The 26223-nt window shown below is 34.9% G+C and overlaps 2 protein-coding genes across 3 annotated transcripts in view; one reads left to right on the top strand and one right to left on the bottom strand.

Annotated features, from left to right (window-relative positions):
* LOC134534907 (protein zyg-11 homolog B-like) overlaps positions 1–26223 on the bottom strand; it is a 41135-nt gene that overhangs the window by 13727 nt on the left and 1185 nt on the right. The window contains exons 2-9 of the mRNA XM_063373592.1: positions 21683–21877; positions 18013–18223; positions 17505–17688; positions 16792–16937; positions 14202–14342; positions 13616–13792; positions 11210–11366; positions 9600–9749 (exon numbers count right to left, since the gene is read on the bottom strand). Coding sequence (XP_063229662.1) covers positions 9600–9749; positions 11210–11366; positions 13616–13792; positions 14202–14342; positions 16792–16937; positions 17505–17688; positions 18013–18223; positions 21683–21877 — 1361 coding nt within the window. The remainder of the gene's footprint in view (positions 1–9599; positions 9750–11209; positions 11367–13615; positions 13793–14201; positions 14343–16791; positions 16938–17504; positions 17689–18012; positions 18224–21682; positions 21878–26223) is intronic.
* On the top strand, positions 259–7314 carry LOC134534906 (uncharacterized). 2 transcript variants are annotated; one of them, XM_063373589.1, is made up of 7 exons: positions 259–1087; positions 1615–1757; positions 3122–3331; positions 3455–3520; positions 3597–3727; positions 4912–5048; positions 6503–7314. In XM_063373589.1, exons 1-7 carry the CDS (start codon positions 864–866, stop codon positions 6726–6728), a joined length of 1137 nt encoding a protein of 378 aa, XP_063229659.1. In that variant the 5' UTR covers positions 259–863; the 3' UTR covers positions 6729–7314. The 2 variants fall into 2 exon arrangements, with proteins under 2 accessions (XP_063229659.1, XP_063229660.1); XM_063373590.1 differs by lacking the exons at positions 3122–3331; positions 3455–3520.

Below are 26223 nucleotides of genomic sequence, written 5' to 3' on the forward strand. Positions count from 1 at the left end.
AGAGTTCAGTCTTGTGTTTTCGCTTGTTATTATCGCACTCAACAAAAAGCTAGTGGTAAAAAATGTGTCACAGTTCACTTCCAAAAAACAAAGTCCGTGTTTTTTTTCCCCCACAAAATACTACCAAACGTTTTTAGACTGCATGTGGATAAACCATGTTTATAAACTACTTCCATACCCATAAACAAATGGTCTCACATCTTACTCGATTTATTTAGTGGAAAACTAACCACTTATATCCGGAATCTATGGGTATAGTCCATCCACGGTAACCTCCTACTTTTTTAAACGAACCTTTGAAAAAACACACCAGGATGCAGCATGTTTGGTTCGTTTGCAAAAATACTTTCCATCATATGCATATTAAACATGCATTAACACTAAATTACCGTATAATGATGTTAAATAAAATTTTACAAAAAAAGTAACTATCTATGTACAATATTATTAATATTAATGATCTCGCATGTGTGTAAATGAAACAGTGAGAGAAGTGGTGTGTTGGCAATGATTAGAACGAAATAGTTCCATAGCCAAAATATATATTTTTTGACTTTCCGCGTGTATTTAAGAATTTGTTTGGGTATTTGTTAAGTTTGAACATTTTTTTTAAATCTCTGGTGAAATAAAAACGTTATGTTAACGGTAAAAAAATATTACGTGCCGAAACCGTGGTCGCGCATTAATAATGTTAATAGTCACTTGTTTGTTTTCTCTTTCAGCCGTTTGTCTGCAGTTACGCCATATTGCAGTGTGTTTTAATATATTACTGACCGTGAAATAACGTACAGTTTGTGTTTCAGGATTTTGTGTTAATATTGTGTATTTTAACTTTGTTATATTATTTATTATCTACTATTGTAATGATGGAATTTGTTATCGTTTTGATATTTTGTGTGGTTCTTGTGATTGCTGTAATGGTAATTGGTTCCGGGATGGGGAAAGCTACTTCTTCGCAGCGTCAGATGGACATCATTAACGTCGCTCAGAACTTATATGTTTTAATTAGGAAAGGCGACTTGAAGAAATGTGACGTTACGCAGACGACCGCGTTTCTTCTCAACATCGCAAAGTCAACTGTTCTCAAGTAAGTAGGCTTTTTTCGTTTTCATGCACGTAAAAAAAATATCGACTGTGTCCTAAGTATTGTCGGCCTGTGTTTTAACTCACGAGGTTTTTTGTGTTTTATTTCCAATTTATAATTTTTGGTGTAAGACAACACCGCCATGTGGCGTCTCTGTTGAAAAGTTAACCTAAAATCATATTAGGCCTACTCAGGTCCTAACAATAACAATATAGGCACTTTCAAGTATTTTTATGGGTGTGATACACGTTTGTTTATAACGATGTTTATAAACTTTATGATAGGTTTAACTATAACATAAGGGAGTGATTTTATAATTTGCATTTAATTAGTTTTTCATCTGTTTGGGAGATCACAAAATAAATAAAAAAATACTTCATTAATTTCGTGGACAAAGTCTGTCATGTTTCCATTTAGTGACCACAAAGCAAATATTTGTGACAAAATGCCATATTTGGAACACTGCCTAACTGCGTATTGTGAACGGGTCCCCGGAAAAGTGTTATGACAAATGTTTTTTTTTTGGTTAGGTACTACAAGAAAGACATTGAAGAAGTTTCAACACCAGGAAAAAAGAGGAAAAAAAGGCCACAGGAAGGAAAGTCACTTGACACAGTCGACGATTTCACAGTAAATGCAATCAGGAATGCAATTTACAGGATGTACGCTGAAGGTAAAAATTTGATACTGAAGAGTAGTTTCAATATCACTGGGGTAGGCCCTACTTAATTGTATTCATTTCATATATCCATATGCAGATTGACCGGTTCAGTTTTTTTCCAATATAATCTGTCCTTTAAAAATACTTAACATTTTTGGGTGGTTTGTTAGGTTTCTTTATTGATATGGTATTGATATATAGAATATTGTGCAACATATGAAATAGGTACACGTCCTTTTAAGGTTAGGTTAAAGATAGAAAGAAAATTGTTACATTCTAAAACTACAAATAATGTTTATATCGTTATACACAGTATACATATTAAATAACCTCAACTTTTATGATGTATCAGAAGGTTAAATAATGACTATTTCCAGTATCAATAATATCCAGTTGTGCGCTTTAGCAGTAATTGGTTACAAATTAGTGAGTTGTGGTCTAAGCAAGCATGGTTATTAAAAAAAAATTGGGATACTTAATTGGCTAAATTGTACTGTGTGGCAGGGTCCAGTACAATATATATTCTATTGCAAAATAGTGTCATGCCCCGCCTAACCCTTTAGAAAATATAGGGGTATTGTTATTTTATAAACAATAGGCCTACTTAATTGTAATGAAGTATCATATGAAAACACAACTTAGCCAGACAAACTGTGTGTTAGTGTATGAAGTAACAGAAGGTTATAAAACAGTAAAAGTTTAGTATCGCGTATCCGATTCGATACATTGATCCTGATCGCATGATCCTGCAAATATTGATCCTGTGATTGATGATGCTTGCTTTTCTAATTTATTACGTTTAAAAATCCTGTACAAAACCAAAACTAAAAACCTGTGATATAGTAATGAGTTATGATTTAAAGTTGAATAATAATGAAAATATATATGTTTTATTAAACTTATGATAATTATTCTTGCTATACCACAATATTTGATTATTTTCAGGATCTTTGATCTGAATAAATGAAAAAAAACATGCACCACACGATCAATAGGATGTACAGGTTCATGCATAAAGATCTAGGGATCACATGGGATACACGATACAAAACATTTACCTATAACACAGTGTAGAGCTTGTAACTTATTGATTGCTAAATTGAATGCTGAAATACTAATATTTTACACAACTTCAATACAAACGCGCAATATAATCGTCATATCATTGCAGACAAAAATAATGCAATGTAGAATTCCTCTAAGCAAACTACAAAATTTAAATTAATTTAAAAGTATTTTTGAAATGTAAGTTTATTAAAACTATTTAATAAATGTAAATTGTGCACTTAAATTATCTTCTACGGGGTTGTGGTTTCGCTTAGTTTTGTGTACCTCTGTTATTTCATGTATTGTTAATGTATGCAATAAATTTACAGGTTTGAATGGTACAGTCGACACCATTTTGAAAGAAATCAGGGAAAGACAAATAGATTATTATGGTGGAAGATCAAGTCTTCATAAATTGTTAAAGAAGATGGGATTTTCATGGACAACTGTTGATGGACGAAAAGCTTTGATAGAGAATGAAAACATAGTATTGCAGCGAATAGATTTCTTGAGAAAGTATAAAGAAGAAAAAGAAAGAGGTGCCAATTTCATATTTGTTGATGAAACATGGATTTTCCAGAGAGGCAAGGCATTAATTTATTTGAAAATTTGTTCTGTGGTCCAATACAAAGTATTTCATTTCCATTTCATATATTTTTCAGGAACTGTATCAAAGTCATGGCAGGACAAGAGTCTACAATCTGCGAAGAGACGTACTGTTGGAGATGGTAAAAGGTTTATTGTTGTTAATGCTGGAGGGCGCACTGGCTTTGTGCCAGGAGCAGGATTACTTTTTTTTTTCAGGTCAGAAGACTGCAGACTACCATGGCGAGATGAATGGGGAAACTTTCTTGATGTGGTTTGAAGACATGTTGGTGCATCTGGAGGAACCCAGTGTCATTATAATGGACAATGCTTCATATCACAGCACCCAGGTATGTGCAATGGTAAAGCAGTGTCTTTTTATTGCTCAAATTGTAATGTGAAAAATTTACATGTGTTTATTATTGTGTATAAGTACGAATATTCGAGACTAATACATTTTGCCAGCAATAATTGTTATCTTAATAGTATGCCTACACTACATTTTTATAAACTATAATGTTTGAGCTGAAATTGATTACACACACACACACACACAGATATATATATATAATGTAATTGAATTACATCGTAGTGCAAACTAATTTAGTAGAGGGTTTGAAATACCAAATAAAAATTTTTTATTGCAAATAGCATTTGAAAATGACATAATTACTTGTTTGGTAAAAGGACCCACTTATGAATGCTCTGTTGCCTTACTTAATAAATTAAAATAATATTTTCAAAAAAATTTCTAGTCACTAAACTAACATGCTTTGTTAAATTTAGAAATTCATTACGACAATATGCCAAAACACATGTTTGCTTTGCATAAGTACAGTAGAACCCTGTTATAATTTGTTTTTAAGGGGCTACAAGAAAAAAAAACATAAGCAGGAAATTCAATTTAGTACTTTTTAGTGTGGATTTATTGCCAATGGACTCAACAAGCTGCATAAAGATATATTTGATGCTCCAATTTGCTTGTAGCAAGCCAAAAACAATTTTTCTTTAACATCATGGTGCTTCCAGCTTCTATCTGCTTTGTCTTTACTTACACATTGTCTCATTGCTGTAAAATTGTCTCATTTCTGTATAATTGTCATAATTCACGACAGTGTTTACAGTGGAAATGCTTAAGTCCAGTTCTTTTGCCACTTGAACATGTGATTTAAGTGAATACATTTGAAAACACACAGAATGGCTAAAAATTTATGAATTTATTTGTTTTCCAAGGGTGTCAACAGGCAGTTAACTGCTAACATACACATATACATAGACAGTATAGACAAAGGCTTTTAATTTTTTTCGTCTTCTAAAATTTTATGAAGTGAACATTACAAGCACGAAACGCATAATTTGTGAAACATTATATCCAGGAATTAAATGCATTGTCCTTATAGGGAAAATATTGGACTTGAAAAATAATACATTATAGGCAGGAAAACTTTATAAGCAGTAAAATTGTAACAGGGTTCTACTGTCATGAATTCTTATCAGCTACTTGAGTATTTAGTTAAATGTTGGCATAACGTAGGTTGAGAAAACACCTACAACGAACTGGACCAAGGATGCACTGATCGCGTGGCTGGAGAAGAATGAGATAAAACATGAAAATAATTTGTTGAAAGTGGAGCTGCTGAGAATAGCTAAACAAAACAAGCCCCGAATACGGTATATTATTTCGTTTTTTTTACAGCATTTCTTTAAAAGTGAGATAGTTGCAAAAAATTACGTTCTTACGCCTTGTTCTAACACACTTTTCAGATATGAGGTAGACGAGTTGGCTCGTAACTATGGCCACGAAATTCTACGACTCCCACCCTATCACTGCCACTATAATGCAATCGAACTAGTTTGGGCTCAATGTAAACACCATTACAATAGTAACGTGGGGCGGGCCAAGAGATTTGACAATGATGCAGTTGCAGCCATCTGGAAAGAGGCTCTTGATGCTTCCACACCAGAGAGGTATTTTCATGTTGCATGACCAATGGGGTATTCCTTTTGAAGTAGAAATTGTTTTATTTTCCTGTAGAACATTCCTCAAGCTTCAGCAAAACCCTTACCATACATTTTTCCATAATACGTAAGTATTGTTGCCTAGCAGCCTGGTCCTACCATTCCTTTTGATAACTTTGTGTGCTAGTGTGTGTATAGTGTGATTATCATTTTGTGTATATTCATATACCAGTAATACAGTTTTAAAACAATTGGTAAAAATAAGTGGTTTGAATTTGTGTAGTTGTCGTTTTGAAAATGTGTTGCATGTATGTGTTTGTGTTTGTGTTTGTGTTTGTGTTTGTAATTTTATTCCCATGTGATTCATACATATCTGTGTAGTTTCTAGATCCAACAGTGGTGACTTATTTGCAAGTTTTTTTTTTTTTTGTAATTGCAGTCCATTTGCAATTGTTTCATTTCCATAAATAGTTTTGTATTTATTAGTAATTGTGATATTACTTTCTGTTATGCTTAATCTTGTGTCAATGACTTTAAAGTTATGGTGGGTTCAGTGCTGTAGGCAGATTTCAATATTCAGATAAAATTTCAACGTAGAGAATTTTAAATATTTTCATCTAGCGAACTTGAATAGGTATTTACACATGTAGTTCTTGCACATTAGTATTTTCAAAAGTTATGTTATTATAGTGAAATACATATACAGTAAATCATCAAAACTATTCAAAAAATTAAATTTTCGCTATATCTCACTGTTTTTGTCTGGGACAAATTTTAACCAAAAACATACACAAAACTTATGAAATAAATATTTTATCATATGCATTCTTAGCCTTTATTGATAACATAGAAAATATTTACAGCTTTATTATATCTTGAATAAACCACTATAAATTTTTTTTTTTTCAGATAACATAAAACAAAACATGTTACTTCAAGTATTAAATAATAGCTTTGATAGTTGAGGAAAACACATTAAATGAGTTTTGTTGTGTTTAAAAATAGTTTCTTGTGGAGTGAGTTCAAAATTGTATGTAATAAAGAGCATGCCATGCATTGTTTACTATGCCGTTTTGACAGAAACAAACATATTTTGTTATAGAGTGGTTTTTGCTATAAACAGGTCATTTATATAAAGGTTTTACTGTATACATTAATTTTTTTAGATGGGCGAGGTGTGTGGATCACGTGGAGAAGCTAATTCAAGCAGACTGGGAGAGAGAAGTCCACATAGACAGCGGCACCATTCCTCCACTCATCATCCACCTCGGCAAGGATAGTTCAAGTGAAGACAGTGACAGCGAAGAATTTGAGGTTACGACACAGCAAGTAGATGGAGACAGTGAAGTACTGGCAGTTCCTCTTGATGATTTACCCGGGTGTTCTTATTGAGGTCTGTATGTAATAAACACCTGGGCAACTGTAAGTATTGGGGTTTGAAACATTTTTTTTTCTTTTATGCATTCCCATTAAGTATGTTGATTACTGGAACTTTATGTATTAACTTTATATTACACATATTATGATAAATTTATAATAAATTTCATTTCTGGATTCGTATAGGTGTATGTGAAACATTTTATTTTGTTGTGTGTCTTCATTTTTCAGTGAACTTACTTGGAAAACAAAAAGCCAGTCCCCATCCAGGGCCACAAATAAATAATGCATATAAGTGGTATAGAAATTACTGTCAATTCTTTACCACAATTTTACTGTTCATAAAATTATGATTTTGTCTAATAAGTATACTCAGGAAAATGTATATAACCATATTTTTATTTGTGGCCTTAACCGGCGAAATGGTAGGGGTTTATTAAATAAAAGAAGAAAATTCATTTTTAAATGTTTTCATCTGAATTTGTTAATTTTATTAAACCTTCAATCCTTAGTCTTTTCCAGATTGCTTAGATGGACAGCCATATGTATAATTTACAATTCTTTTTTTTTCAGATGCAGAAAACTGTGTTGAACTGTACTAAAGGATGATATTTATTGCTTACATAAATGTTGTAAATTTATATGTTCTCCTAAAAATTTACTTTAAATTATATGTTATTTCTTTAGCTAACAAACTTACTTTTTAAAATATTTTTACCATTGGGTATCATAAATGTTATGAACATATACATGTATACTTAGATCATATTCAAATTACTTTTATATATATATATATATATATATATATATATATATATATATATATATATATATATATATATATATATATATATATATATATATACACACACACACACACACACACACACATTGTTTTGACAGCTGGTGATTGTAAACAAACCATTTGACATTTGTCACATGGCAATGTTTTTGTTTACATACGGCGGAAGGATACATAGTGACATTAAAGTAGATCCGGTGAAAAGCAGGGCTTCAGAAAAGTAGGAGGTTACCGTGGATGGACTATATTAATTAGTGATGGGCCGAGACTCGAAAATTCGAGTCGAGTCGAGCGAGTAGCATCAGCTCGGCTCGGCATTCGAGTTTATTTTACTCGACGGGGCGAAACTCGAAAGGAAATTCGGGTAAAACTCAATGATAAAATATAATAAAATTGAATTACAATAAATTCTTAATATCTCCTTACGTGACTTCGGCCGACACTAAAAATTACGTACGTAAGACCGAAACACGTACTTACAAACAATGACGACAATCGGCCATATTATTTATATTGTAGTTTTACATATTGCCAACTTAACAGGTGTGACCACATAGCAAAGAAGACGAACACATTTTTAATAAACAAAACACGAATTAAATTTTATAATCATAATATCGGCAGAAATATTACTTTTTTTTTAGTAAATCCGTGCTACAATCGGCGCAACGTTACAATAATAAATTAACGGTAGCGTTATATTTGTGCGCATGTTTGCGACTGATACGCCACCAATCACGAAATGGCATTTAAAAAAAACTTTGCTCCACTAATTTTAGGAAGTATAGGTTGGCGAACTTGAATTTTTTTTCCGTGTTTGTTTACACTATTACGTTCGGCGAGATTGCGTTTTGTATAATTGTTTGCTATCCAAGTTAAGTGGCAAGTTAAAATTAATTATGAAGTATAAAGTATTTTATAAAGTGTAACTATTCAATACAAATACAAAAGCATGTATTGGTTGGAAGTGCCAGCTTGCGATTGGCCGGCAACGTAACGGCGTTAGTGTTGTAGCAATAATCTTTAAATGTATTATATTTGTTATGGGAACGTTTATTGTAATGTTGCGCCAATTGTAGCACGGCCTTACACTTCCCATAAGTGAAAGTTTTCAAAAATGTTCTAATGATTGTGTGAAACTTACCCTAACCTTCGCGCCAACAAGCCTAAATTATATTCAATGTTTTTTATTGACTCGTGAATGCTACAGGCCGCAGCTAACTTGTTCGGTTCAAAATAAGGTAAATATGTAGTTGAGCGGTATTTGCGAAAAAAAAAATGTTAAAAATCTGAAAATACTTTTATTATATGCTCTTTAAATTCCTCTTTTCATTAAAGCCGGCGGATATAAGAAATTTCAAATACTTTAGGAGATATCGAATTTTTTAATTTTCACAGTTGGGCGATATTTGTTAAATAAAATTTAAAAATTTCGAAAATACTTGTATTCTATGCTCTATACCTCAATTATTGAATTGTATTATATCAGTTAAGAATTTAACCTAAATGAATTATTTGTATTAATACTTGTATTTTAAATATATTTGATTAAGTGGGCCATGATATAACAAGACAACCATCTAAGGACTCTTAGCAATAAAGTGCAAATATTCAAGCTCGACTTAAGTGTCAAAGATTCAAATAAAAATTCAGACTCGAATCGACTCGACTTGAATTTATGATCTACAAACTCGACTCGAATTGACTCGAACTAATTATTGTAAAATTTGACTCGACTCGACTTAAAAATTTGCAGGTTCGTACATCTCTAGTATTAATAACTCTGATGGGGCAAAATATTGTCACTGCAAAGGAAATAAGTAGCAGAAAACTTTTTGACGTAATAAAGGTAGAAAATATGAATTTTAAAAAAAAAGCATGTTTGACTGTAAGAAACCACTTAACCACCAGTTTTATTTACAAGCACACAGAAGATGCGCACAGAGAGATTACTGTATATGGTTTAATCAGTTAATCAGCTGAAAAGCTGACATATGACTACAATACATTAACCCAGCTACCACGAGAGTATAACATGTACACTACAATTAGGCAAGTGTAAAATAGTGATAACAGAGACTCACCTGTAAGGTTCCACAGTGCACTAAGTGTAAATTTTGTGGTGATATCCACAGTCCCAGACTCCACCTTATACTTTACAATAGCCAACAATTTCCGCATGTACTTTGGCTCCGCGCCCAGCATTGATGTCTCACTGGTGGATATTTTGGCAGCTGTAAATACAATGAAACCAGCAACTGTGTTAAGTTATCCCAAGAACAAACCATAAAAGTAAAAAAGCTCCATTAGATACAATACTATGTATTTATTTTGCTCACATGTCCTATGCTAATGCTTGTGCTTAAAAACTTACACACAGTAAATCTCTTTCCATTTATTATCAATCAGGTGAAACAGAATTAGAGGTCACAAGATCCCAAATAAAAATATTGTGTCTGGTTTGAGGAAGAGTCAGGATGAGATGAATGAGAGAACTGAGGCTTAAAGCCTCTTCAACATCACAGTCATTAGAAAATGAGGGGTCAGTAATGAGAAGAAATCTCTTGCTCTCTGCAATATCTGCTACGTTTTCCACATGCGATGAATCCAAGTTTGAGCTCGCCCGAACTCTAACCAGGATCGCTGTGTTGGGAGGCGATGGATGAGATGAGGTATGCTAGCACACACCTGATTAAGAGACCTATGGGTACGGTCAAGATTATATGGTGAAATGGATAAAACCAAAATAACACCGCAAAGCATGTCAATACTGTTATTGTCGTAGGTAAAGTTGTAGCTACCGAGTTGGTAGCACTGCTTGAGTTTAGAGAGTTAGAAAATGGAGGGAAAGGCATAAAAGGATATGGTTAATAGCATCACTGTGTGTCGTTTTTTTTTTGTGAAAGACTGACAACAAATACACCACGTAAAATCAAGATGACAGTTAATACACCGTTTAGCACCGAAATTTAACTAAAAACATTATATCAATCAGCGATTTGACAAAACTTTCCTCAAGCCGCAAAAATGTTAACTTTTAATATGGTAAAGTCATTGAATGTAATTATTTAGCACAAATTTTGATCAGAATGTATAAACTAAATGGATTGGAAAAAAATATTATGTTGTTTGACCTTGAATCTCTTGTTATTAGTTACATATTTTACATTAGTCACATAGACACATTTATCAGACATTTAAAAATTTTCTGATTTATTAATATTTTTATGAGTAGTTCTTTTTTAGACATGCTTGAACACAAATTATTTTATTGTACAAGTGCATGGAGGGTTAGTCCAAATGATACTTTTTTTGGTGAAATAATATTACAGTTTCATATTTGTTAAATAATACACCATTATTAGGAATAAAAACAATGTATCAATATAAAAATAATAACAGCAAAAATTTCTTGTTTAGAAATGAAATTGTCCTAAAAATAAAACCATAAAATCTCTTCCCTACCTAAGGGGCTATGGTCAGCTTGCCTGCCAAATGTGTGAGGTGATGTGAAGTAACATGGACCTACAGCATCGTAACAAGATTAACCACATTTTCCCACTGATTAAAAATAGGATTGGAACTGCCAGGATTAGAGCCCAAATTGTCTCAGTAACAGGGGCAATAATAGGTCTGAACACTACACAATGAATCCTGTATTAAGTCAAAACAAAGACTGCTGAATTTCACTCACCCAGGATGCTGCATATTGCGACGCACATACGGTCGAGAGAAGCGTCGTCGTACGTGCACAAGCAATTCATGACTAGACGAGCACAGCGGTATTTATCAAACGCAACATCTTGGAGGATACGGTCGCTACACAACGTCAGCAGTGTGTTCTTTTGCAGCTGAAAAGAAACAGCACACCTTTAACTTCACGAAGTATTTTCTAACACTGAATATCTTCCTACCACAAACTTATTATTTACTAACCACACCAGTGCACTGTCCACATTATTACAGACTGATCCTCTTTCCAGAGTTCAATTTAGTAAACCAAATCAAAACCAAACATAAACTAGATGGAAATACAATACTTAAATCCCAATTGGTTAACAACAAAAACTTATATTCACTTCTCATTTCATGCAGGTAAGAAATACTTTTTTGGCCATGCAAGACCAGTTTTATACATTTGAGCCTTTGGAAGTAAAAACTGCATCAAGATTGCTCACTTACTGCAATAACAAAAATGGACAAAAAACTTATATCCAAATTAGCTGCATAAAATTAAAGAAATAATTTATATTAATGAAATATTACTGTACATTATTGGTGGACATGTTCTGTAGTTCTGTCCCAACTATGTAGACATATGACCTACAAGTCAGTGAAAATGAGTGAAAAAGATACATTAGTTTGTTATTTAATAATGATACAGTAATAACACAGGTTTGTTGCATATAAAATGATGCATAGAAATTCAATTACAAGTAGGAATGTGGGAATACCAACTGCTATTTTTTAATTAAAGGAAATAAACTGAAACAGAACTTTACAGGGGGGGGGAGGAAATAAACAAATAAAATACCAATAAAAACTCTTTCCATAATTATGAAAAGTCTTTTTTTTCTTAGGCCTACGAAAAGAAAGTAATGTACAGTCAACTCCGAATTATACGTGGACAGGTTATCAGCATTGTAGATTACCCACGCCACCTATTAAAAGGTCAATTTTTTTTAAAATATGTTATTTTTACTAAAGAACAAAAAAAACCTGTAATCTTACGTCACTAATCCTGATAAGAAAAACATTACAGCCTTGCTAACATACATAGTTCTCAGTAGTTTTTTTACAATAATTAAAGTAGAAACACAAAATAATTGTTCTTGGCATTTCTGAATGCTGATACGACAACCTCGAAGCAGTGCACACACAACATGGCAGCACAGCCTAGGAGTGCGTGCCGCATCAGCATGTTTTTTCATTCCCTCCACTGCAGCAGCCCTTGCCTGTTCCCTTGTCATGATGATGTAATTTTTCAGAGTGGCGATTGTGTTGTGGTACAAAACGTAGTTAGCGGAACGTAAACGTGTTGTCAAAATCCACAAAAACCGGAAACAATAGGTACTACTCGACGAACGCTGTTCAAACTAAACAACTTTCCAAATGCTTATGGAGTGGGTGAAATGAAGATCCATGCTATAAGAAGCAATAAAAGAAACTTATTATGTAATTATGCAAACGGAACACAGGGGTCTAGTCCGGTATGTTCTAAACAAACACAGCATTTTTTGCAGCATTAGGACTAGAGGGGGAATTTAATACATTTTCAGGCTCCCTAACACGATTCAAACAGTGGCACGCTATAAGCGCAATTACCTATAAATAACGCAATGCGCCAGGTCATATCAAACAGAAATATCAGCAGGTACGAGCTATGCAAATACCGCTGGTTCACACAAAGTCAAACTTTTTGTTAGAGGGGAAGCTAAACAACCACCGATGTTTTAAATCATCCACGTCCTCTGACCCCTTCATTACTGCGGATAATTGGGAAATGATTGTAATTTAACATGATAAATTGTGTTGTAAAATTTTTCCAAATCCTAAATGCAAACATAATTTTATTTGAAACATCAAAATTTAAGTAAACTTTATTTCATGAGTTTGTCAGTAGCTATATTTTAAGTAGAATCCTATCATTTCGAAGTTGCTTGAGATGTAATTTGTCTAGTTATCTTTAAGTATAGTTCACAAACTGTCCAGGTTGTCTCACATTTCGAAATATCTTATATTTTGAATCCCAATTTTAGAGTATCCTAAACTTTAAGGCATCCTACACTTCTTGCTTGTATTTCATACAATTGGAAGGACATTCTTATTGACATACAAAAATTTGGAATGGTTAGTATAAAATTTGTTTTTTCGTTAAATAATAATTGTAGGTTGAAAAAAAAACATACAATTGGAAGGACATTCTTCTTGACATACAAAAATTTGGAATGGTTAGTTTAAATTTTCAGTTTTTTCGTTAAATAATAATTCTAGGTTGAAAAAAAAAATCATTTGCTAAGCAATCCATAATCTTTTGAAGTAAAAAAAATGTTTTAAGAATACTATAAAAATAAACTAAAACAAGACAGCGATTCAGAACCTGAAAATGGTTCGGGAAGTTCTCCATGGCAGTGAGTGTGACGTCGACCACCTGCCGCAGCACCGAGGGGTGGATCTTCTGGGACAGGTCTCCCTTGGTCAGGTTGTAGAGACACGCAGAGCCGGCCATCTGCACTCCGAACTGCTGGGGATGAAGCTGCATGCTCGGCAACACCAGCTGCGCCAACATCACAAACTTTCTGGACCGCACCCAGTCGAAAGCGGTCACTAAAAATACTGCGAAACACTGCCGACGTGCGTCTGAAACGACTCACCAGGTACTCATTCTCCGTAGAGATATTACGGACTAAAAATCCTAATTGAAATCATGCCTACTTTTGAGTACATTCTAAAAAAATCTCTTCCATAATCAATTAATAAAAATGCCTATCAAGCATAAAAGGCCTTGAATTAATCAGCACCAATGGAATTAAAAGCAATATACTATACTTTATATGGTGTGACAGAAATCATCATTACAAACTTAGGCTTAAAAAATGAGAGAAGTCCCTCTGTTCATATGCACTGTAATTCACACAAGTTTAATTATTTCCAGATATAAATGCAGATCATTCATTATTACCCACCATGATGACGTCCACCCTTGCATCTGTGTAGCCAGGCGTCAGCCGGAACAAGTTGTAGAGGCACTTCTGTATGTACATCGGACGGTTCACGTACACACGCAACGCCTCCAGAAGCTGGGCTTCACTAGCGGTGCCAGCAACCTATTGGCAGAACATTTCCCAAATAAAAAAAATGGGTGTGCGGCCACTACGCTAGTCAGAAGTGAAACTTCACACTTGAATAATACACTTGAATGATAGAAGTAAATAATAAAGTTTTGAATACCATACTAAATTGTGCCAGGCCAATTTCACGGAATATTCCTTATGACATGATGCTTTTCAGTAATGCAGTATATCAGCTGATTATGTAGGTTCAAGGTCATGGTGATCCAGTTCTGCATTTGCATTTTATTGTTTTGAATAAATAATAATAACCTCTGATACTTAATTATTTTTATTTAGTAAAGCCTTTTAATTACATTTTTAATGGTTTTTCACTTTGTTTTGTCTTGACAAATCACAATCGTACCTGGTTAAGAAGACGATCAATCGTTGCACATACAGAAAAAAACACCTGAAAAATATTCCATCAGTTGTTGCAGGTACGTATTTAGGTATGTAGTTCTGTCTATGATTGTTGATTTTCTCAAAAAACTGTTAAGGTGTTATTTAAATGAAAGAGTTTTAAATGAATTATGAAATTTATTCTTCTCCTGATGACAATGCACATCTGTTACACAGTTTGACCGAAAGATACACTCGCTTACTTTTGCAGATTGCTCCTCAAAGTCCTGTGCCTTAATGTAAGAATATCCACTAGCGACTTTTGTCATCTAGGTACAGAAGAAAAGGGAACTAACAACCAGATGAACCAATGGGTCACCCGGGCCCGTGCCACACATCTGGGGCCTAAATTTCTAACTAAATGTCTTAAAGATCGAAGGAAAAAAGTTTAAAAGCTTACTGCAGCATGGCCCCGGCACCCAGAAATGTAATTGCCTGTTTTTATCCACTCATAAACTTTGTTCAGGTGAACCGTCGCCCAGCACGTACTTTTGGCAAAGTACTTCAACAACGACCGACGAGGTTACGCAACTGTGTACAACCGTACAGGGAAGTAGCAGCTGCATGACCTCACAGACCCAATCACAGCACAGCTTTTTCATCCAAGGCGCAATACCATACATACTAGCTTAACCTTGCACCGAGGCATTTCTGAAAAAAAAAAAAAAAACAACCACAAAATTCACACAAAGTCTTTGATTGGCTGGCACGAACACCCGATAAATTTACAGTCTCCTGTGGGAGCAAACACGTACTACTTTTCCCATCAACCATCATAAAGAAAGTGCAACAAGTCCACGAGGAGTGGTGGTCAGCCGGACGAGTGTACAGCAGAGCAGTTTTACCAGTCTATTTTCTTTTACGTTTGGCACGTGATAATAAAGCTGTCTCAGCAGTAAACTATGTTTTCAAATTTTGTGAAACTTTATTTGATGAACCCACCTTTTTGCTTTTTTTTTAATTTTTTTAAAAAAAAGTACACAACAACACACACACTTGCACAATTGTAAATTTCTACACAAACTTTCACAATTTGTAACAACCCAGATTACAGCCTTCCTCATGCAATCCAGCAATAATCGTTTGTTATGAATTTTTTATTTGTCAAATTTCAGGTTGGATGTAAAGTTTTTTTTTTCCTTTTAAAAGTTATTGTAAACGTAATTCTCCGAGTTTATTGTTTTTTATTTTTAAAATTCATAAGTTAATTTTTTTTAGTAAATTTTTTGCTGGCTTCTTTGTGTGGGAAGGCGTGCTGACGTAATTCTTTGTTTTTCCATGACCGAGGCTTTGTTTCACACGCTAGGCGTGTGAGTCACGGTCACGGGAGTGTGAGAAAGAGACAAAATCGCTGCGTCGTGGGAACAGAAGTAAGCATTTCGTGGAAGCCTCTGTTACCATGCGCAGTGATTGGCTGAAAATTACGTCAGCGAGCCCAGGACACTGCCCGCACGAAGGAAAGGAAGGCTGTAAGATCAGTCATTGTCCGAGCACCAGGCTGAGCGGTCGTTGTTCGGGCGGCGGGCCGAGAAGGTCGTGGCCGGGCGATGGCTCGTGTTTTATTCTTTTCTGGACGTACAGTTTAGTTGTTTTTATTTTGCGTGCTCTGTTGTACGAAATATAGTGTGATTTTTCCATGAATTAAAAAAAAACAGGTAATACATCCAACATTGTGTATAAATTTCTTCTTTCTTCGTGACCTGCAACCTGTATGTTCCACTCATCACCTAATAGCTAGCCAGAGGTGGCGTGTGGTAACAAATTCTAGTTGAAATGAATCAATTTTTTAAAGAGGAAACTCTTGTCTTTTTCAGTGTATCGAAGAAATGTGTAAGCGTCATGACGCTTGTCGAAGAGTGAGGAGTGGGGCACTCAATATAACACCTCCCCCTCTCCACCATAGAGTGCTCCAGTGCTCCACTCCTGAGCATTTAATTTTCTTTACTCTCTGATGACTCACCCTGCCGGCTGTAAAGAATTTTCACTTCAATGAAAATGCGTACAGCAATAACGAAAGGAATGAAAACAATTAACATGGACTCACTTTCAGAGTCTTCCTGTAACCAAAGTCCCTGGTGTTGGTGAAGCAAGGCTCGGAACACGCATCGGAATGAAGAATACCGAGGAAGCGCAAGTTGGGGTGGTGGGTCAGAAACTTGAGCAGTTCCCCAATGCCAACATTTTCCTTGCCTGCCCACAAACAAAACATTCATTCTCATTGCTTCACTATTTTACATAGAAGGTGAAAACACTTAGTTAAACCCTGAAGAAAACCTATCTGTTCACGCAGCTTACAGAACTTACTGTTTATTAACGTTGAAACACATAAAAACTGGTCATTACCTTATTCCATGCCGCATCATTCCGAGTTTGAATTGCAATCACTCTGAGCTTTAAATGTAAATGGAACACAACCAACAAAAATGGTGGGGAGAAAAGAAGAAGAAGAAGAAGAAGAAGGGGAAAAAAACCACATCTGTTTCAACTTAATGCACTAATAAATGTTTTATTTTTCATTTCAATAAAATCATTAATCCCATCAAATGTTCATGAAATGAGCAAAGTTTTTTCTACCTGCAGTATAACTATAATTAAAACATCTTGCCAAATTAGTTATTAGTAATAGATATTAAGCAATTACTAGCTTTCAGGATTTAGTATGGATGTAAGAACAGGAGATGTTAAAAAAAAACATACATGTGCATTACAACCATCAGCCTACCGAGATGTTTTTTCGAGATAGAGAGTGATCAGTACCTGACAGGTCCAGAGATACCAGATGAGGAAGCTCAACGGACTGCAAGAACTCTGCTACCTTGGAGACTACCGGAGGAGCGAACATCTCAAACGGATTATTACTGTCCTTCTCGCACGATACATCCAGGATCCGCAGCTCCCGCAATTCTTGCAGGACTGATATAACTTTTTCATCAAAGGCTACCTGCAACACACAATCACCACTGTTAAAGAACTACAAGGAAATAACACAACATAGATACTTTCACAAAATCACAAAAAAGAAGTAGAATTAAAAAAAAGATGATAGTGTTATCTAACTTGTTCAATTAAACTGTGCAATAATTAAGCTAGAAAAGATCTCTGCAATTTCAAAAAGTAAGGGCCCCATTCCGATTGTATATGAATGAATATGTAAAATATCTGGATCACTCTATAAAACACGTAATGGGCTGGATTAGAAGACACAAATGATACACTGGAGAATCTAAAAGTCCTGAAGCGAATGAGCTAGCGACAGATGGATCACCTTGAGGTTGTACATGGTGAGGGACTTAAGGCGGTCGCGGCACTTGCGCAGGGGAGTGATGTCGTCCACCCTCGTGCAGGAGATGTCCAGGCTCTCCAGGTGGACCAGGTCCTCCGCGACTATCTCCAGCCCGTGCCGGTTGAACTCCGTGCAGCTCACGTTCAGCGCGTGCAAGTTGCGCAGTTTCGACAGGGCCACCATCACGCAGTACCTGCATGCCAAGTACGCATTCACGCAGTGACATTAATTTTTTTATCTACAAAAGTTTTTTTTTTTTTTTTTTGTAAAAGTTCTCGAACTTTTTAAAGGTACAGTAGAGTCTCGCTTATCGACCTTCACATATCTGACATTCCGAAATTATCCGATGCCAAGCAAAGCGACACGCGGTCTATTTTTAGCCCGTGACTCATCCCTTCCTTCCACAACACGGTACGCCCTACCTCCTCCCTTCGTCACTTCCTTCCCAACGCACTACCCACTCAAAACCAAAACTTGAGGCAATCAGGAGACTGGACAAAAGAGAGACAATGCAGATGATAGCTGATGACTTTGGCATTGTCCGGGTTAACAGTAGGAGACTGGGGAAAAAAATTATCAGAAATATAAAATTGGTGTGCATCAAGAGTTTCAGAGAATGCACACAAGAAGAAGAAAAAAATATGAAAAAATTTGAATGGTTTACACAGTTCAGGGACAAAGATGTGCTTATTTCAGGACCTATTTCACAGCGACAGGCGTATTTTCCTAATGAATTCAATGAAGGGGACCCAGATATTACAGCAAGTGTCAGTTGGCTCGACCAATGGAAGAAACGCTACGGCATTCGTCAGCTGAGTGTTTGTGGTGAAAAACTGTCATCGAACTTTGAACATATGGAAGCATTCAAGATAAGATTTCAGGAACTTATTGAAGCTGGAAACCTAGCAGGTGATCATTTATTTAATGGTGATGAGAGAGGGCTTAATTACAAAATGTTACCTAGTAAGAGTCTTGCAGCTAGAACTGAAGCAGAAGCCCCTGGCTACAAGCATAGAAGGGTTGACTATTTTACCATGCAGCAATGCTACAGGAAACCTAAAAATAGACCTTGTAATGATTGGAAAATTCAAAAATCCTAGCAACTTTAAAACAATATCAAAAGACACTCTTCCTGTAAAATAATATAGCCAGAAAAGTGTGTGTATAAGCAGTGAAATTTTCAAAGACTGGTTTTTTAGGAATTTATTCCTCCAACAGAAAAGTATTTGAAAGAAAAAAAAATTACCCAGAAAAGCCATTTTGTTGTTAGATAATGCTCCAATGGTCCCTGATGCAGAGGAGCTTCGAGATGGTGACATTAAAGGTGACGTTTTTGCCTCCCAATGTTACAACCATTAGACAACCTATGGATCAGAGAGTATTGGAAACAATTAAAAAGAACTACAGCAGGAAGCTACTGTCTACAGTGATAGAAGAAATCAATGAAGGGCGACGCATGATTGACAAATTGAAACGTGTTAATGTAAAGGACGCTGCTTATTGGGTTGCAGAATCCTGGGCTCATGTATGGGCTAAAACAATTGTCAAATCACGGGGAAAAAATGCTCCATAATGATGAAAGTATGAACACGGAAAGCGCAGATGAAGCCGAAGAAACCAATCTACCGTTAGTGCAACGTATTCCTGGACGTGAGGATGCATCTTTGCAAGAAGTCGAAAGTTGGATGGAGGGTCATGATCAGCATGAAATAACTGCTGGAGAAATTGTCGCTCTTGTCAACTGCGATGACAACGAAAATGGAGATGAAGATCAAACACAGACTGTTGAGCCTTGCAGAATTTCACTAAACGAAGGAGTTAAGGCTCTAGAGACAGCAATTCAATACATTGAGCAACAAGAAGATACAGGAAGTGACATAATAATGCTGCAAATATGACAAGATTTAGCAGCAAAGAAACAGCACTCATCAGGAAAACAGACTACTGTAAAAAATTTCTTTAAATCCTCATAGGATAGAACTTTATGTGTAACAAACGGCACTTGTAACTTCAGACACTAATTCTGTAACTGTAGGTTAATTTTTTTCAATTCATTTTTTCTATTGTTTTTCTGCACCTGTAGAACATGATTACAATGTAAGATTGCAATGTACATGTTCACATATGTATGTAAAATGTATTAGATTGGGTACTTGCTATCGAGTAATTTGTATAATAAGTGTTCTGGTTAAAATGTTTTTTAACCTGGGCATTTTAAAAGGTTGTTTAAAAGGTTGTAATTCCTTATCATTAACTTCTCGGCTTTTGCGGGCCTGTCTTGATCACTTTATAATATGTTGCTAATTTTAAACACTTAAAAAATTTATTTACCTGATTGAGAATGTACAAATGTATGAACTTGTGATATCTGGTTATATCTCATATAAGTAGAAAAGAATATCATAATACAATTACACTGATCTTGTTGTAGAATTCCCTATTTCTTTTATAACATATTACAGTACTAATGAGTTATTTAAATTTGTTGTTTGTTATTATTCTAAACATACTTAACGATGTAACAACCCAGATTACAGCCTTCCTCATGCAATCCAGTAATAATTTTTTGTTATAAATTTTTTTGTCAAATTTCAGGTTAGGTTTTCAAACGATGTAAAGTTTTTTTTTTCTTTTTTGAAGTTAGACGTAAAGTGTTTCACCGGGTTTGTTGTTTTTATTTTCAAAATTCATCAGTTTATATTTCAAGTATTTTTTTTTTTGCTGGTTTCTTTATGTGGGAAGGCATGCTGACGTGATTCTCCTTCGTTTTTTCCACGACCGAGGCTTTGTTTCACACGCTAGGCGTGTGAGTCACAGTCACGGGAGTGCGAGAAAGATACAAAATCGCTGTGTCGTGGGAACAGAAGTAAGCATTTCGTGGAAGCCTCTGTTACCATGCGCCATGATTGGCTGAATATTACGTCAGCGAGCCCAGGACACTGCCCGCACAAGGGAGAGGAAGGCTGTAAGATCAGTCATTGTCTGAGCGCCAGGCCGAGCGGTCGTTGTTCGGGCGGTGGGCCGAGCAGGCTGTGGCCGGGCGATGGCTCCGGGTTTTATATTCTTTTTAAGTACATTTAATTATTTATGTATTCTGTTTTTCCGAATATAGTGTGATTTTTACATAAATAAATAAAACAGGTAATACATCGAACTTTGTTTGTGTATAAATTTCTAATTTCTTCGTGACCTGCAACCTGTATGTTCCACTCATCACCCAATTTGAGCTAGCCGGAGATGGTGGGTCTCTATGATAGCATAGAGGAAACTGCATCTGTTTAATAAATTCATTGTGTGCTTATGCGCTGAAATGGTGGTTGCTTGGTGGGATTCAAACCCGGCACCCTTCACATGTAAATATATAGTTTGACAAGGTAGTGAGTTTAAGTAATTTTTTTTATATCTGCACAAACTAAATATATAAATTATAACTTTTTATTTCTTAAAGTTAGTATGTATACATTATTTCAATGCAAAAGTACATTTTCTTATTTCAATGTTTCACTTTGATTTTTTTTGTGCTTTTGGATATGTAAGTTTAATTCTTAAAATATAACGATGATTCAGGTACAGATGACATGTTACATAAGGGAAAAATAAATAAATTAATTAATAAAAGTCGGATGATGTAAAGAGCAGCGAGCACGCTTACTTGAAGCCATCCATGAACGTGCTGTGGGCAACGTTGAGCGACCTCAGGTTGTTCAGGGTCCACTCCCCCAGACAGCCAATCAGGTCGTTCACGGTGACCTTCAGGCCCGTGACTTCCAGGTCCCAGATCTTGTGGTCTCGCAGCACCCGGAGCCCTCTGGTCGACAGGCAGCCACCCTTTCTTATGTGGACCGACCTGCAGGGAGCACCCGTCAACACCGACAACACTATACAGAGGACACACACAAGGGGGAATTTTCGGGTGTGTGGGCAAATACACAGAGAATCACTTCTGCTCACTTAACAGAAACTGGTTTCCTTTAAAAAAAAAAAAAAAAAAACCTTTATTACAGGATACGAGATGAAAATGCCACGCATTAAATTGATTGATTTTACACTCGTGATTGGGCTTTTACCCGGTGGCAAGGAGTCCTCACCTCTCTCTCAGTTGTTTTTAGTCGTCTCCTCAGATCCCTTGCTCCAGCTCATTCGATTCCCTCACAAGGAAGGCGTGCCTCTCTCTTTCTGTTCGCCTCCATACACTTTTCCCCTCTTGCCATCCCTTCTCCTACTTCCTTGCCTCAGTCGCTAGATAGGTATCCCAGATCAAATGTTGAATTACCAGTAAAGGAAATTTTAATAAGTACATGTCTCATCCTTAGATTACAGTGTAGTGTGTAATGGTCATTTTCTCTCACTTTCCAATACACACTTTCTGCCATTAGTGCTGTCCTCCTTTTGACATTCGCTGTTGCTTTAGAATTTTATTTTATAACTCTAGGACCACTTTAAAGGTGTGAAAAACTAAAAAAAAAAAAAGTTATATATTTTACTTGTGAAGCCTAAAATATATGAAACTAAAATACCTCGATGAATAGGTAAAAAGCATCAAAATGTGATGACAAGAAAATCAATGTTTGGATACCACTAAAAAACATCCACGTCTTAGTTACTAAAGGTTTATTAAATAACAAATAAAAATGCTCTCAATCATAAGATGCCTACCAACTGGCACATCAGTGGCTAGGAACTTTGTTCTTGATGTTAGATGGGGATTATAGCAACAATATTTTTTTGAGAATGAGTTAAATTTGTTTAAGGACCCGGCCCCCGCAATTCATAGCTTCATTGCTCTGTGGCCATTAAAGCTTAAACTTGTGTACTGTCCAATCGTAAAGCATTTTGTTACAACCAGAAAACCAGTTCAACTTTGCTGAAATGCAGTTATTTCTCCCAATAACACCAAAGACATTTAAAAAATCGATAAGCGTTACCTTCCACCGGTTGATATCTTGGTAATGTATTTATAATACAACAAAGTATTTAGTGCCATAATTACATAGGTGGTGATGTATGCATACAGTATTATAGGCAGTTAAATTAATGTTATTCGTAAAAACCTAACAGAACACATGTTATTTATTTGTGATTAATCACTACTTTTCTACATGAAATTTTACTACCACTTTCGGCCCACTTCAACACGAGTCAGGCTAGAATGAGTGTACCAGCGCCGTAGTCCTCTTCCTGCCGTCTTGTACTCCTTGACCTGTGTAGCGTGAATGGCTACTGAATATGCTAGTCACTAGTCATAAGAACTTGTATACTATTTAGTGTGCTATAGGGATGGTTCCAGCTTTTTGTCTCTTTTTTTCACAAGTCCAGTGTGTACAAACAAAAACTTCATAAGCATTATATTTCTAGCCTATTACAGTACAGATATATAAAATCAAAATATTAAAAAAAAAATTGTATATGACTGAAAATAATGTGGAAAAATAAGGAGAAGCTCTTAAGTTGTAACCTTTGTGTCGTTCACTATTTTTCCACCACACTAGCTAGAATTGGAATCACAGTTCACCTTTTCAATTATCTTTCATGCTCAAGAATAATAAGCATGTGTGCTGGGCTTTAGTTTTCTTTAGTTTTATTTAAATTTAAAAACAGCTTCCCCTATGTAATAGTCTACTGACATAAAAAGTGGTGCATTACAACAAAAATTACCTTTTATTTAATGTCTTTTTTTCGGACATATGCCATTGCAGTTTTGCACTGTTTGGCATAGAAAAATTCCGAAAAAAAAAAAGATAAAAAATTCACAGAACACAAGACTGAATTAGCTGATATCGGATAAACGGAACCAACGATGAAACTAAACAAGTATTATGGAGAACACAATGACGACAGCACGTACAAAAAATGTTCAACATATAAATATCATATAGCACAAGAATTCCGTTGAAGGAACCTAGTCATGGAAAAAATAATCTAAAAACACAGACAAACACAGTGGGCTAACAACAACGACAGTTTAAATGAAGGCAGACAAACCTGGACAACGCAGCAAACATATAATCACAACGATGAAGATAAACAAGTACTATGAACAACACAACGGCAACAGCACTGACGACACAGAAAATTTCCAGTGACAACAGTTGTGATGTTTAGAGAACTGACATCTGTTCCTGTCATCAGACACACACATACTGATATTGGACACTGGAAAACCATGGGTTTATATATGTTAGAGCTCCTCAGTAAAACATCAACAATACAGCAATACATCAGCCAATAGCAGGCGAGGGCTATCCTGATTGAAACACATGCAATAATATGTTGTAAATATAATTAGGTGTATATTTATTCACTAGAGTCCATATCTTTAGTGAAATCTTACAATGAAAAAATGGGTTTATAATAGCTATAATATGATACATAACCCTATTGGAAATATTGGTACAAAATTTTACAATTTTAATTTAAATAAATTTATTTTAAGAAACAGTTTGCAGTTTCCAGTGTAACGGAAATATAGCACTGTAGCGTTGCTTCAGCAATGCTTGCCCAAGAGTACGGAGTGGGGCGCTCAATATTATCCCTCCCCTTGCCCTCATCGAACAACCCAATTTTAAGCCCCCTTCCCTTCTTCACCATCTAAGTCCCTACTCCTGAGCATTGTTCTTTTAGTTAAACTCTAATGAGACATCACCTCGACTTAATAACCGGCCATCTCGTTTCTGTACATTAAAACCATCTCGTTGACTCTCCTTCTGTATACCAAATAGCAAGGAAATTGAAAACAAAAATAATTGTCCTCCTTGCCATATAAATGCATTTAAATAACAAGTTTTATTTTGGCTTGTTTTCTTGGAAGTAAAATAACTTAATTACACCCACCAAATCCTTCTAGCTGGTGATTTTAATGTTCCAGGTGTTAACTGAACCAACAATCACACAACAAACATTGTGTATCATTATAATAAGATAAAAGGTTGTAAACGTCTGGAAACTTCTATTTTATACTTAAGCTGGAACAATTAAAATTCACATTACCATACAAAAATCTATTAGATCTTGTATTTTCTAATTTTCACATAGAGGAGGTTGTCAAGTCAGTGGACCCATTGATTAATGAAGATGAATATCATCCCGCATTAATTTATAACTGTGTTCAAAAGTCAAAACTACATTTAGATCATTAGAAATTTCTATACAATTTGTGATTACGTAAAGTAAAGGTAACATCTTTCATTATATTTTGACCTTAATTATTTTGACTGGCAACCTATTTATAACATGAATGATATTGATGTAAATGAAACAAACACATCCATAGTAAATATCCTATATGGTTCTCCAAATAATTAATAAAATTAATTAAAACTTAATTAAGAAAACTTATAAAACCTGAAATAAAAAAAATGATTATCATCATTTACGTTTCTCAGGTCAAAGGAAATAAGTGGAGCAAAAAATAAAATCTGATAATAATAAATGACAAGCATATATAATAACTTACATAAACTCAAAAGTAACCCTAACAGTTTCTGGTAACATGTAAACTAAGGAAAAACAGTCGAATAGTAAACTTAAATATCTTAGTAAATGACATGTCTATATATGATATCACTGATGTAGCTAATGCTTTTGGTAATCACTTTGCTAAGATATACCTAGGTAAAAACCTCTAGAACATTAAATCAAATCAAAGACAATACACATCCCTCCAAAGTAAAGCATACCAATGATTAAAATATCTCAATTCCCACAATAACTAATAGTCTAATAATGCAGACAATTAAAAAACTAAAATTAAGTAAAGTTGATGAATCTGATGGTATCCCTCATTTTATATTGGGCTGTATCCAACAACTTCATTCCATTATTGACTTGTATTTTTAATACTAGTTTAATCAATGCCCCTTCTCCTTCTGCAAGGAAAAATGCAATTGTGATACCTGTCTTCACAAACGGAAATAAAAATTTAGTCACAAACTATCGACCAATATCTTTGTTAAGTAGCTTTTCAAAAATGTTTGAAAAAAATACACACACACACACACACACACACACACACATGAATTTTATTATGAAAAATATTTTTTCTGAAAAAAACATGTTTTCCAATCTGGAAGAGCAGGTGTTCCACAAGGTGGTAATTTATCTCTACTCGTTAATATTTTTATAAATGATATTACAAATGTAATAAAAATTCAATTATATTACTTTATGCTGATCATATATCAGTTTCTAAAAAAA

This window comes from Bacillus rossius, chromosome 8 (assembly GCF_032445375.1).
Source record: "Bacillus rossius redtenbacheri isolate Brsri chromosome 8, Brsri_v3, whole genome shotgun sequence".
Lineage (NCBI taxonomy): Eukaryota > Metazoa > Arthropoda > Insecta > Phasmatodea > Bacillidae > Bacillus > Bacillus rossius.

Excerpts from the sequence above, each read along its gene's own strand:
- LOC134534906 (XM_063373589.1), top strand. The coding sequence starts at position 864 with ATGATGGAATTTGTTATCGTTTTGATATTTTGTGTGGTTCTTGTGATT. Across the intron at positions 3,728-4,911 it reads CTTCATATCACAGCACCCAG|GTTGAGAAAACACCTACAAC; the intron begins GTATGTGCAATG and ends GGCATAACGTAG. Across the intron at positions 5,049-6,502 it reads CAAAACAAGCCCCGAATACG|ATGGGCGAGGTGTGTGGATC; the intron begins GTATATTATTTC and ends TAATTTTTTTAG.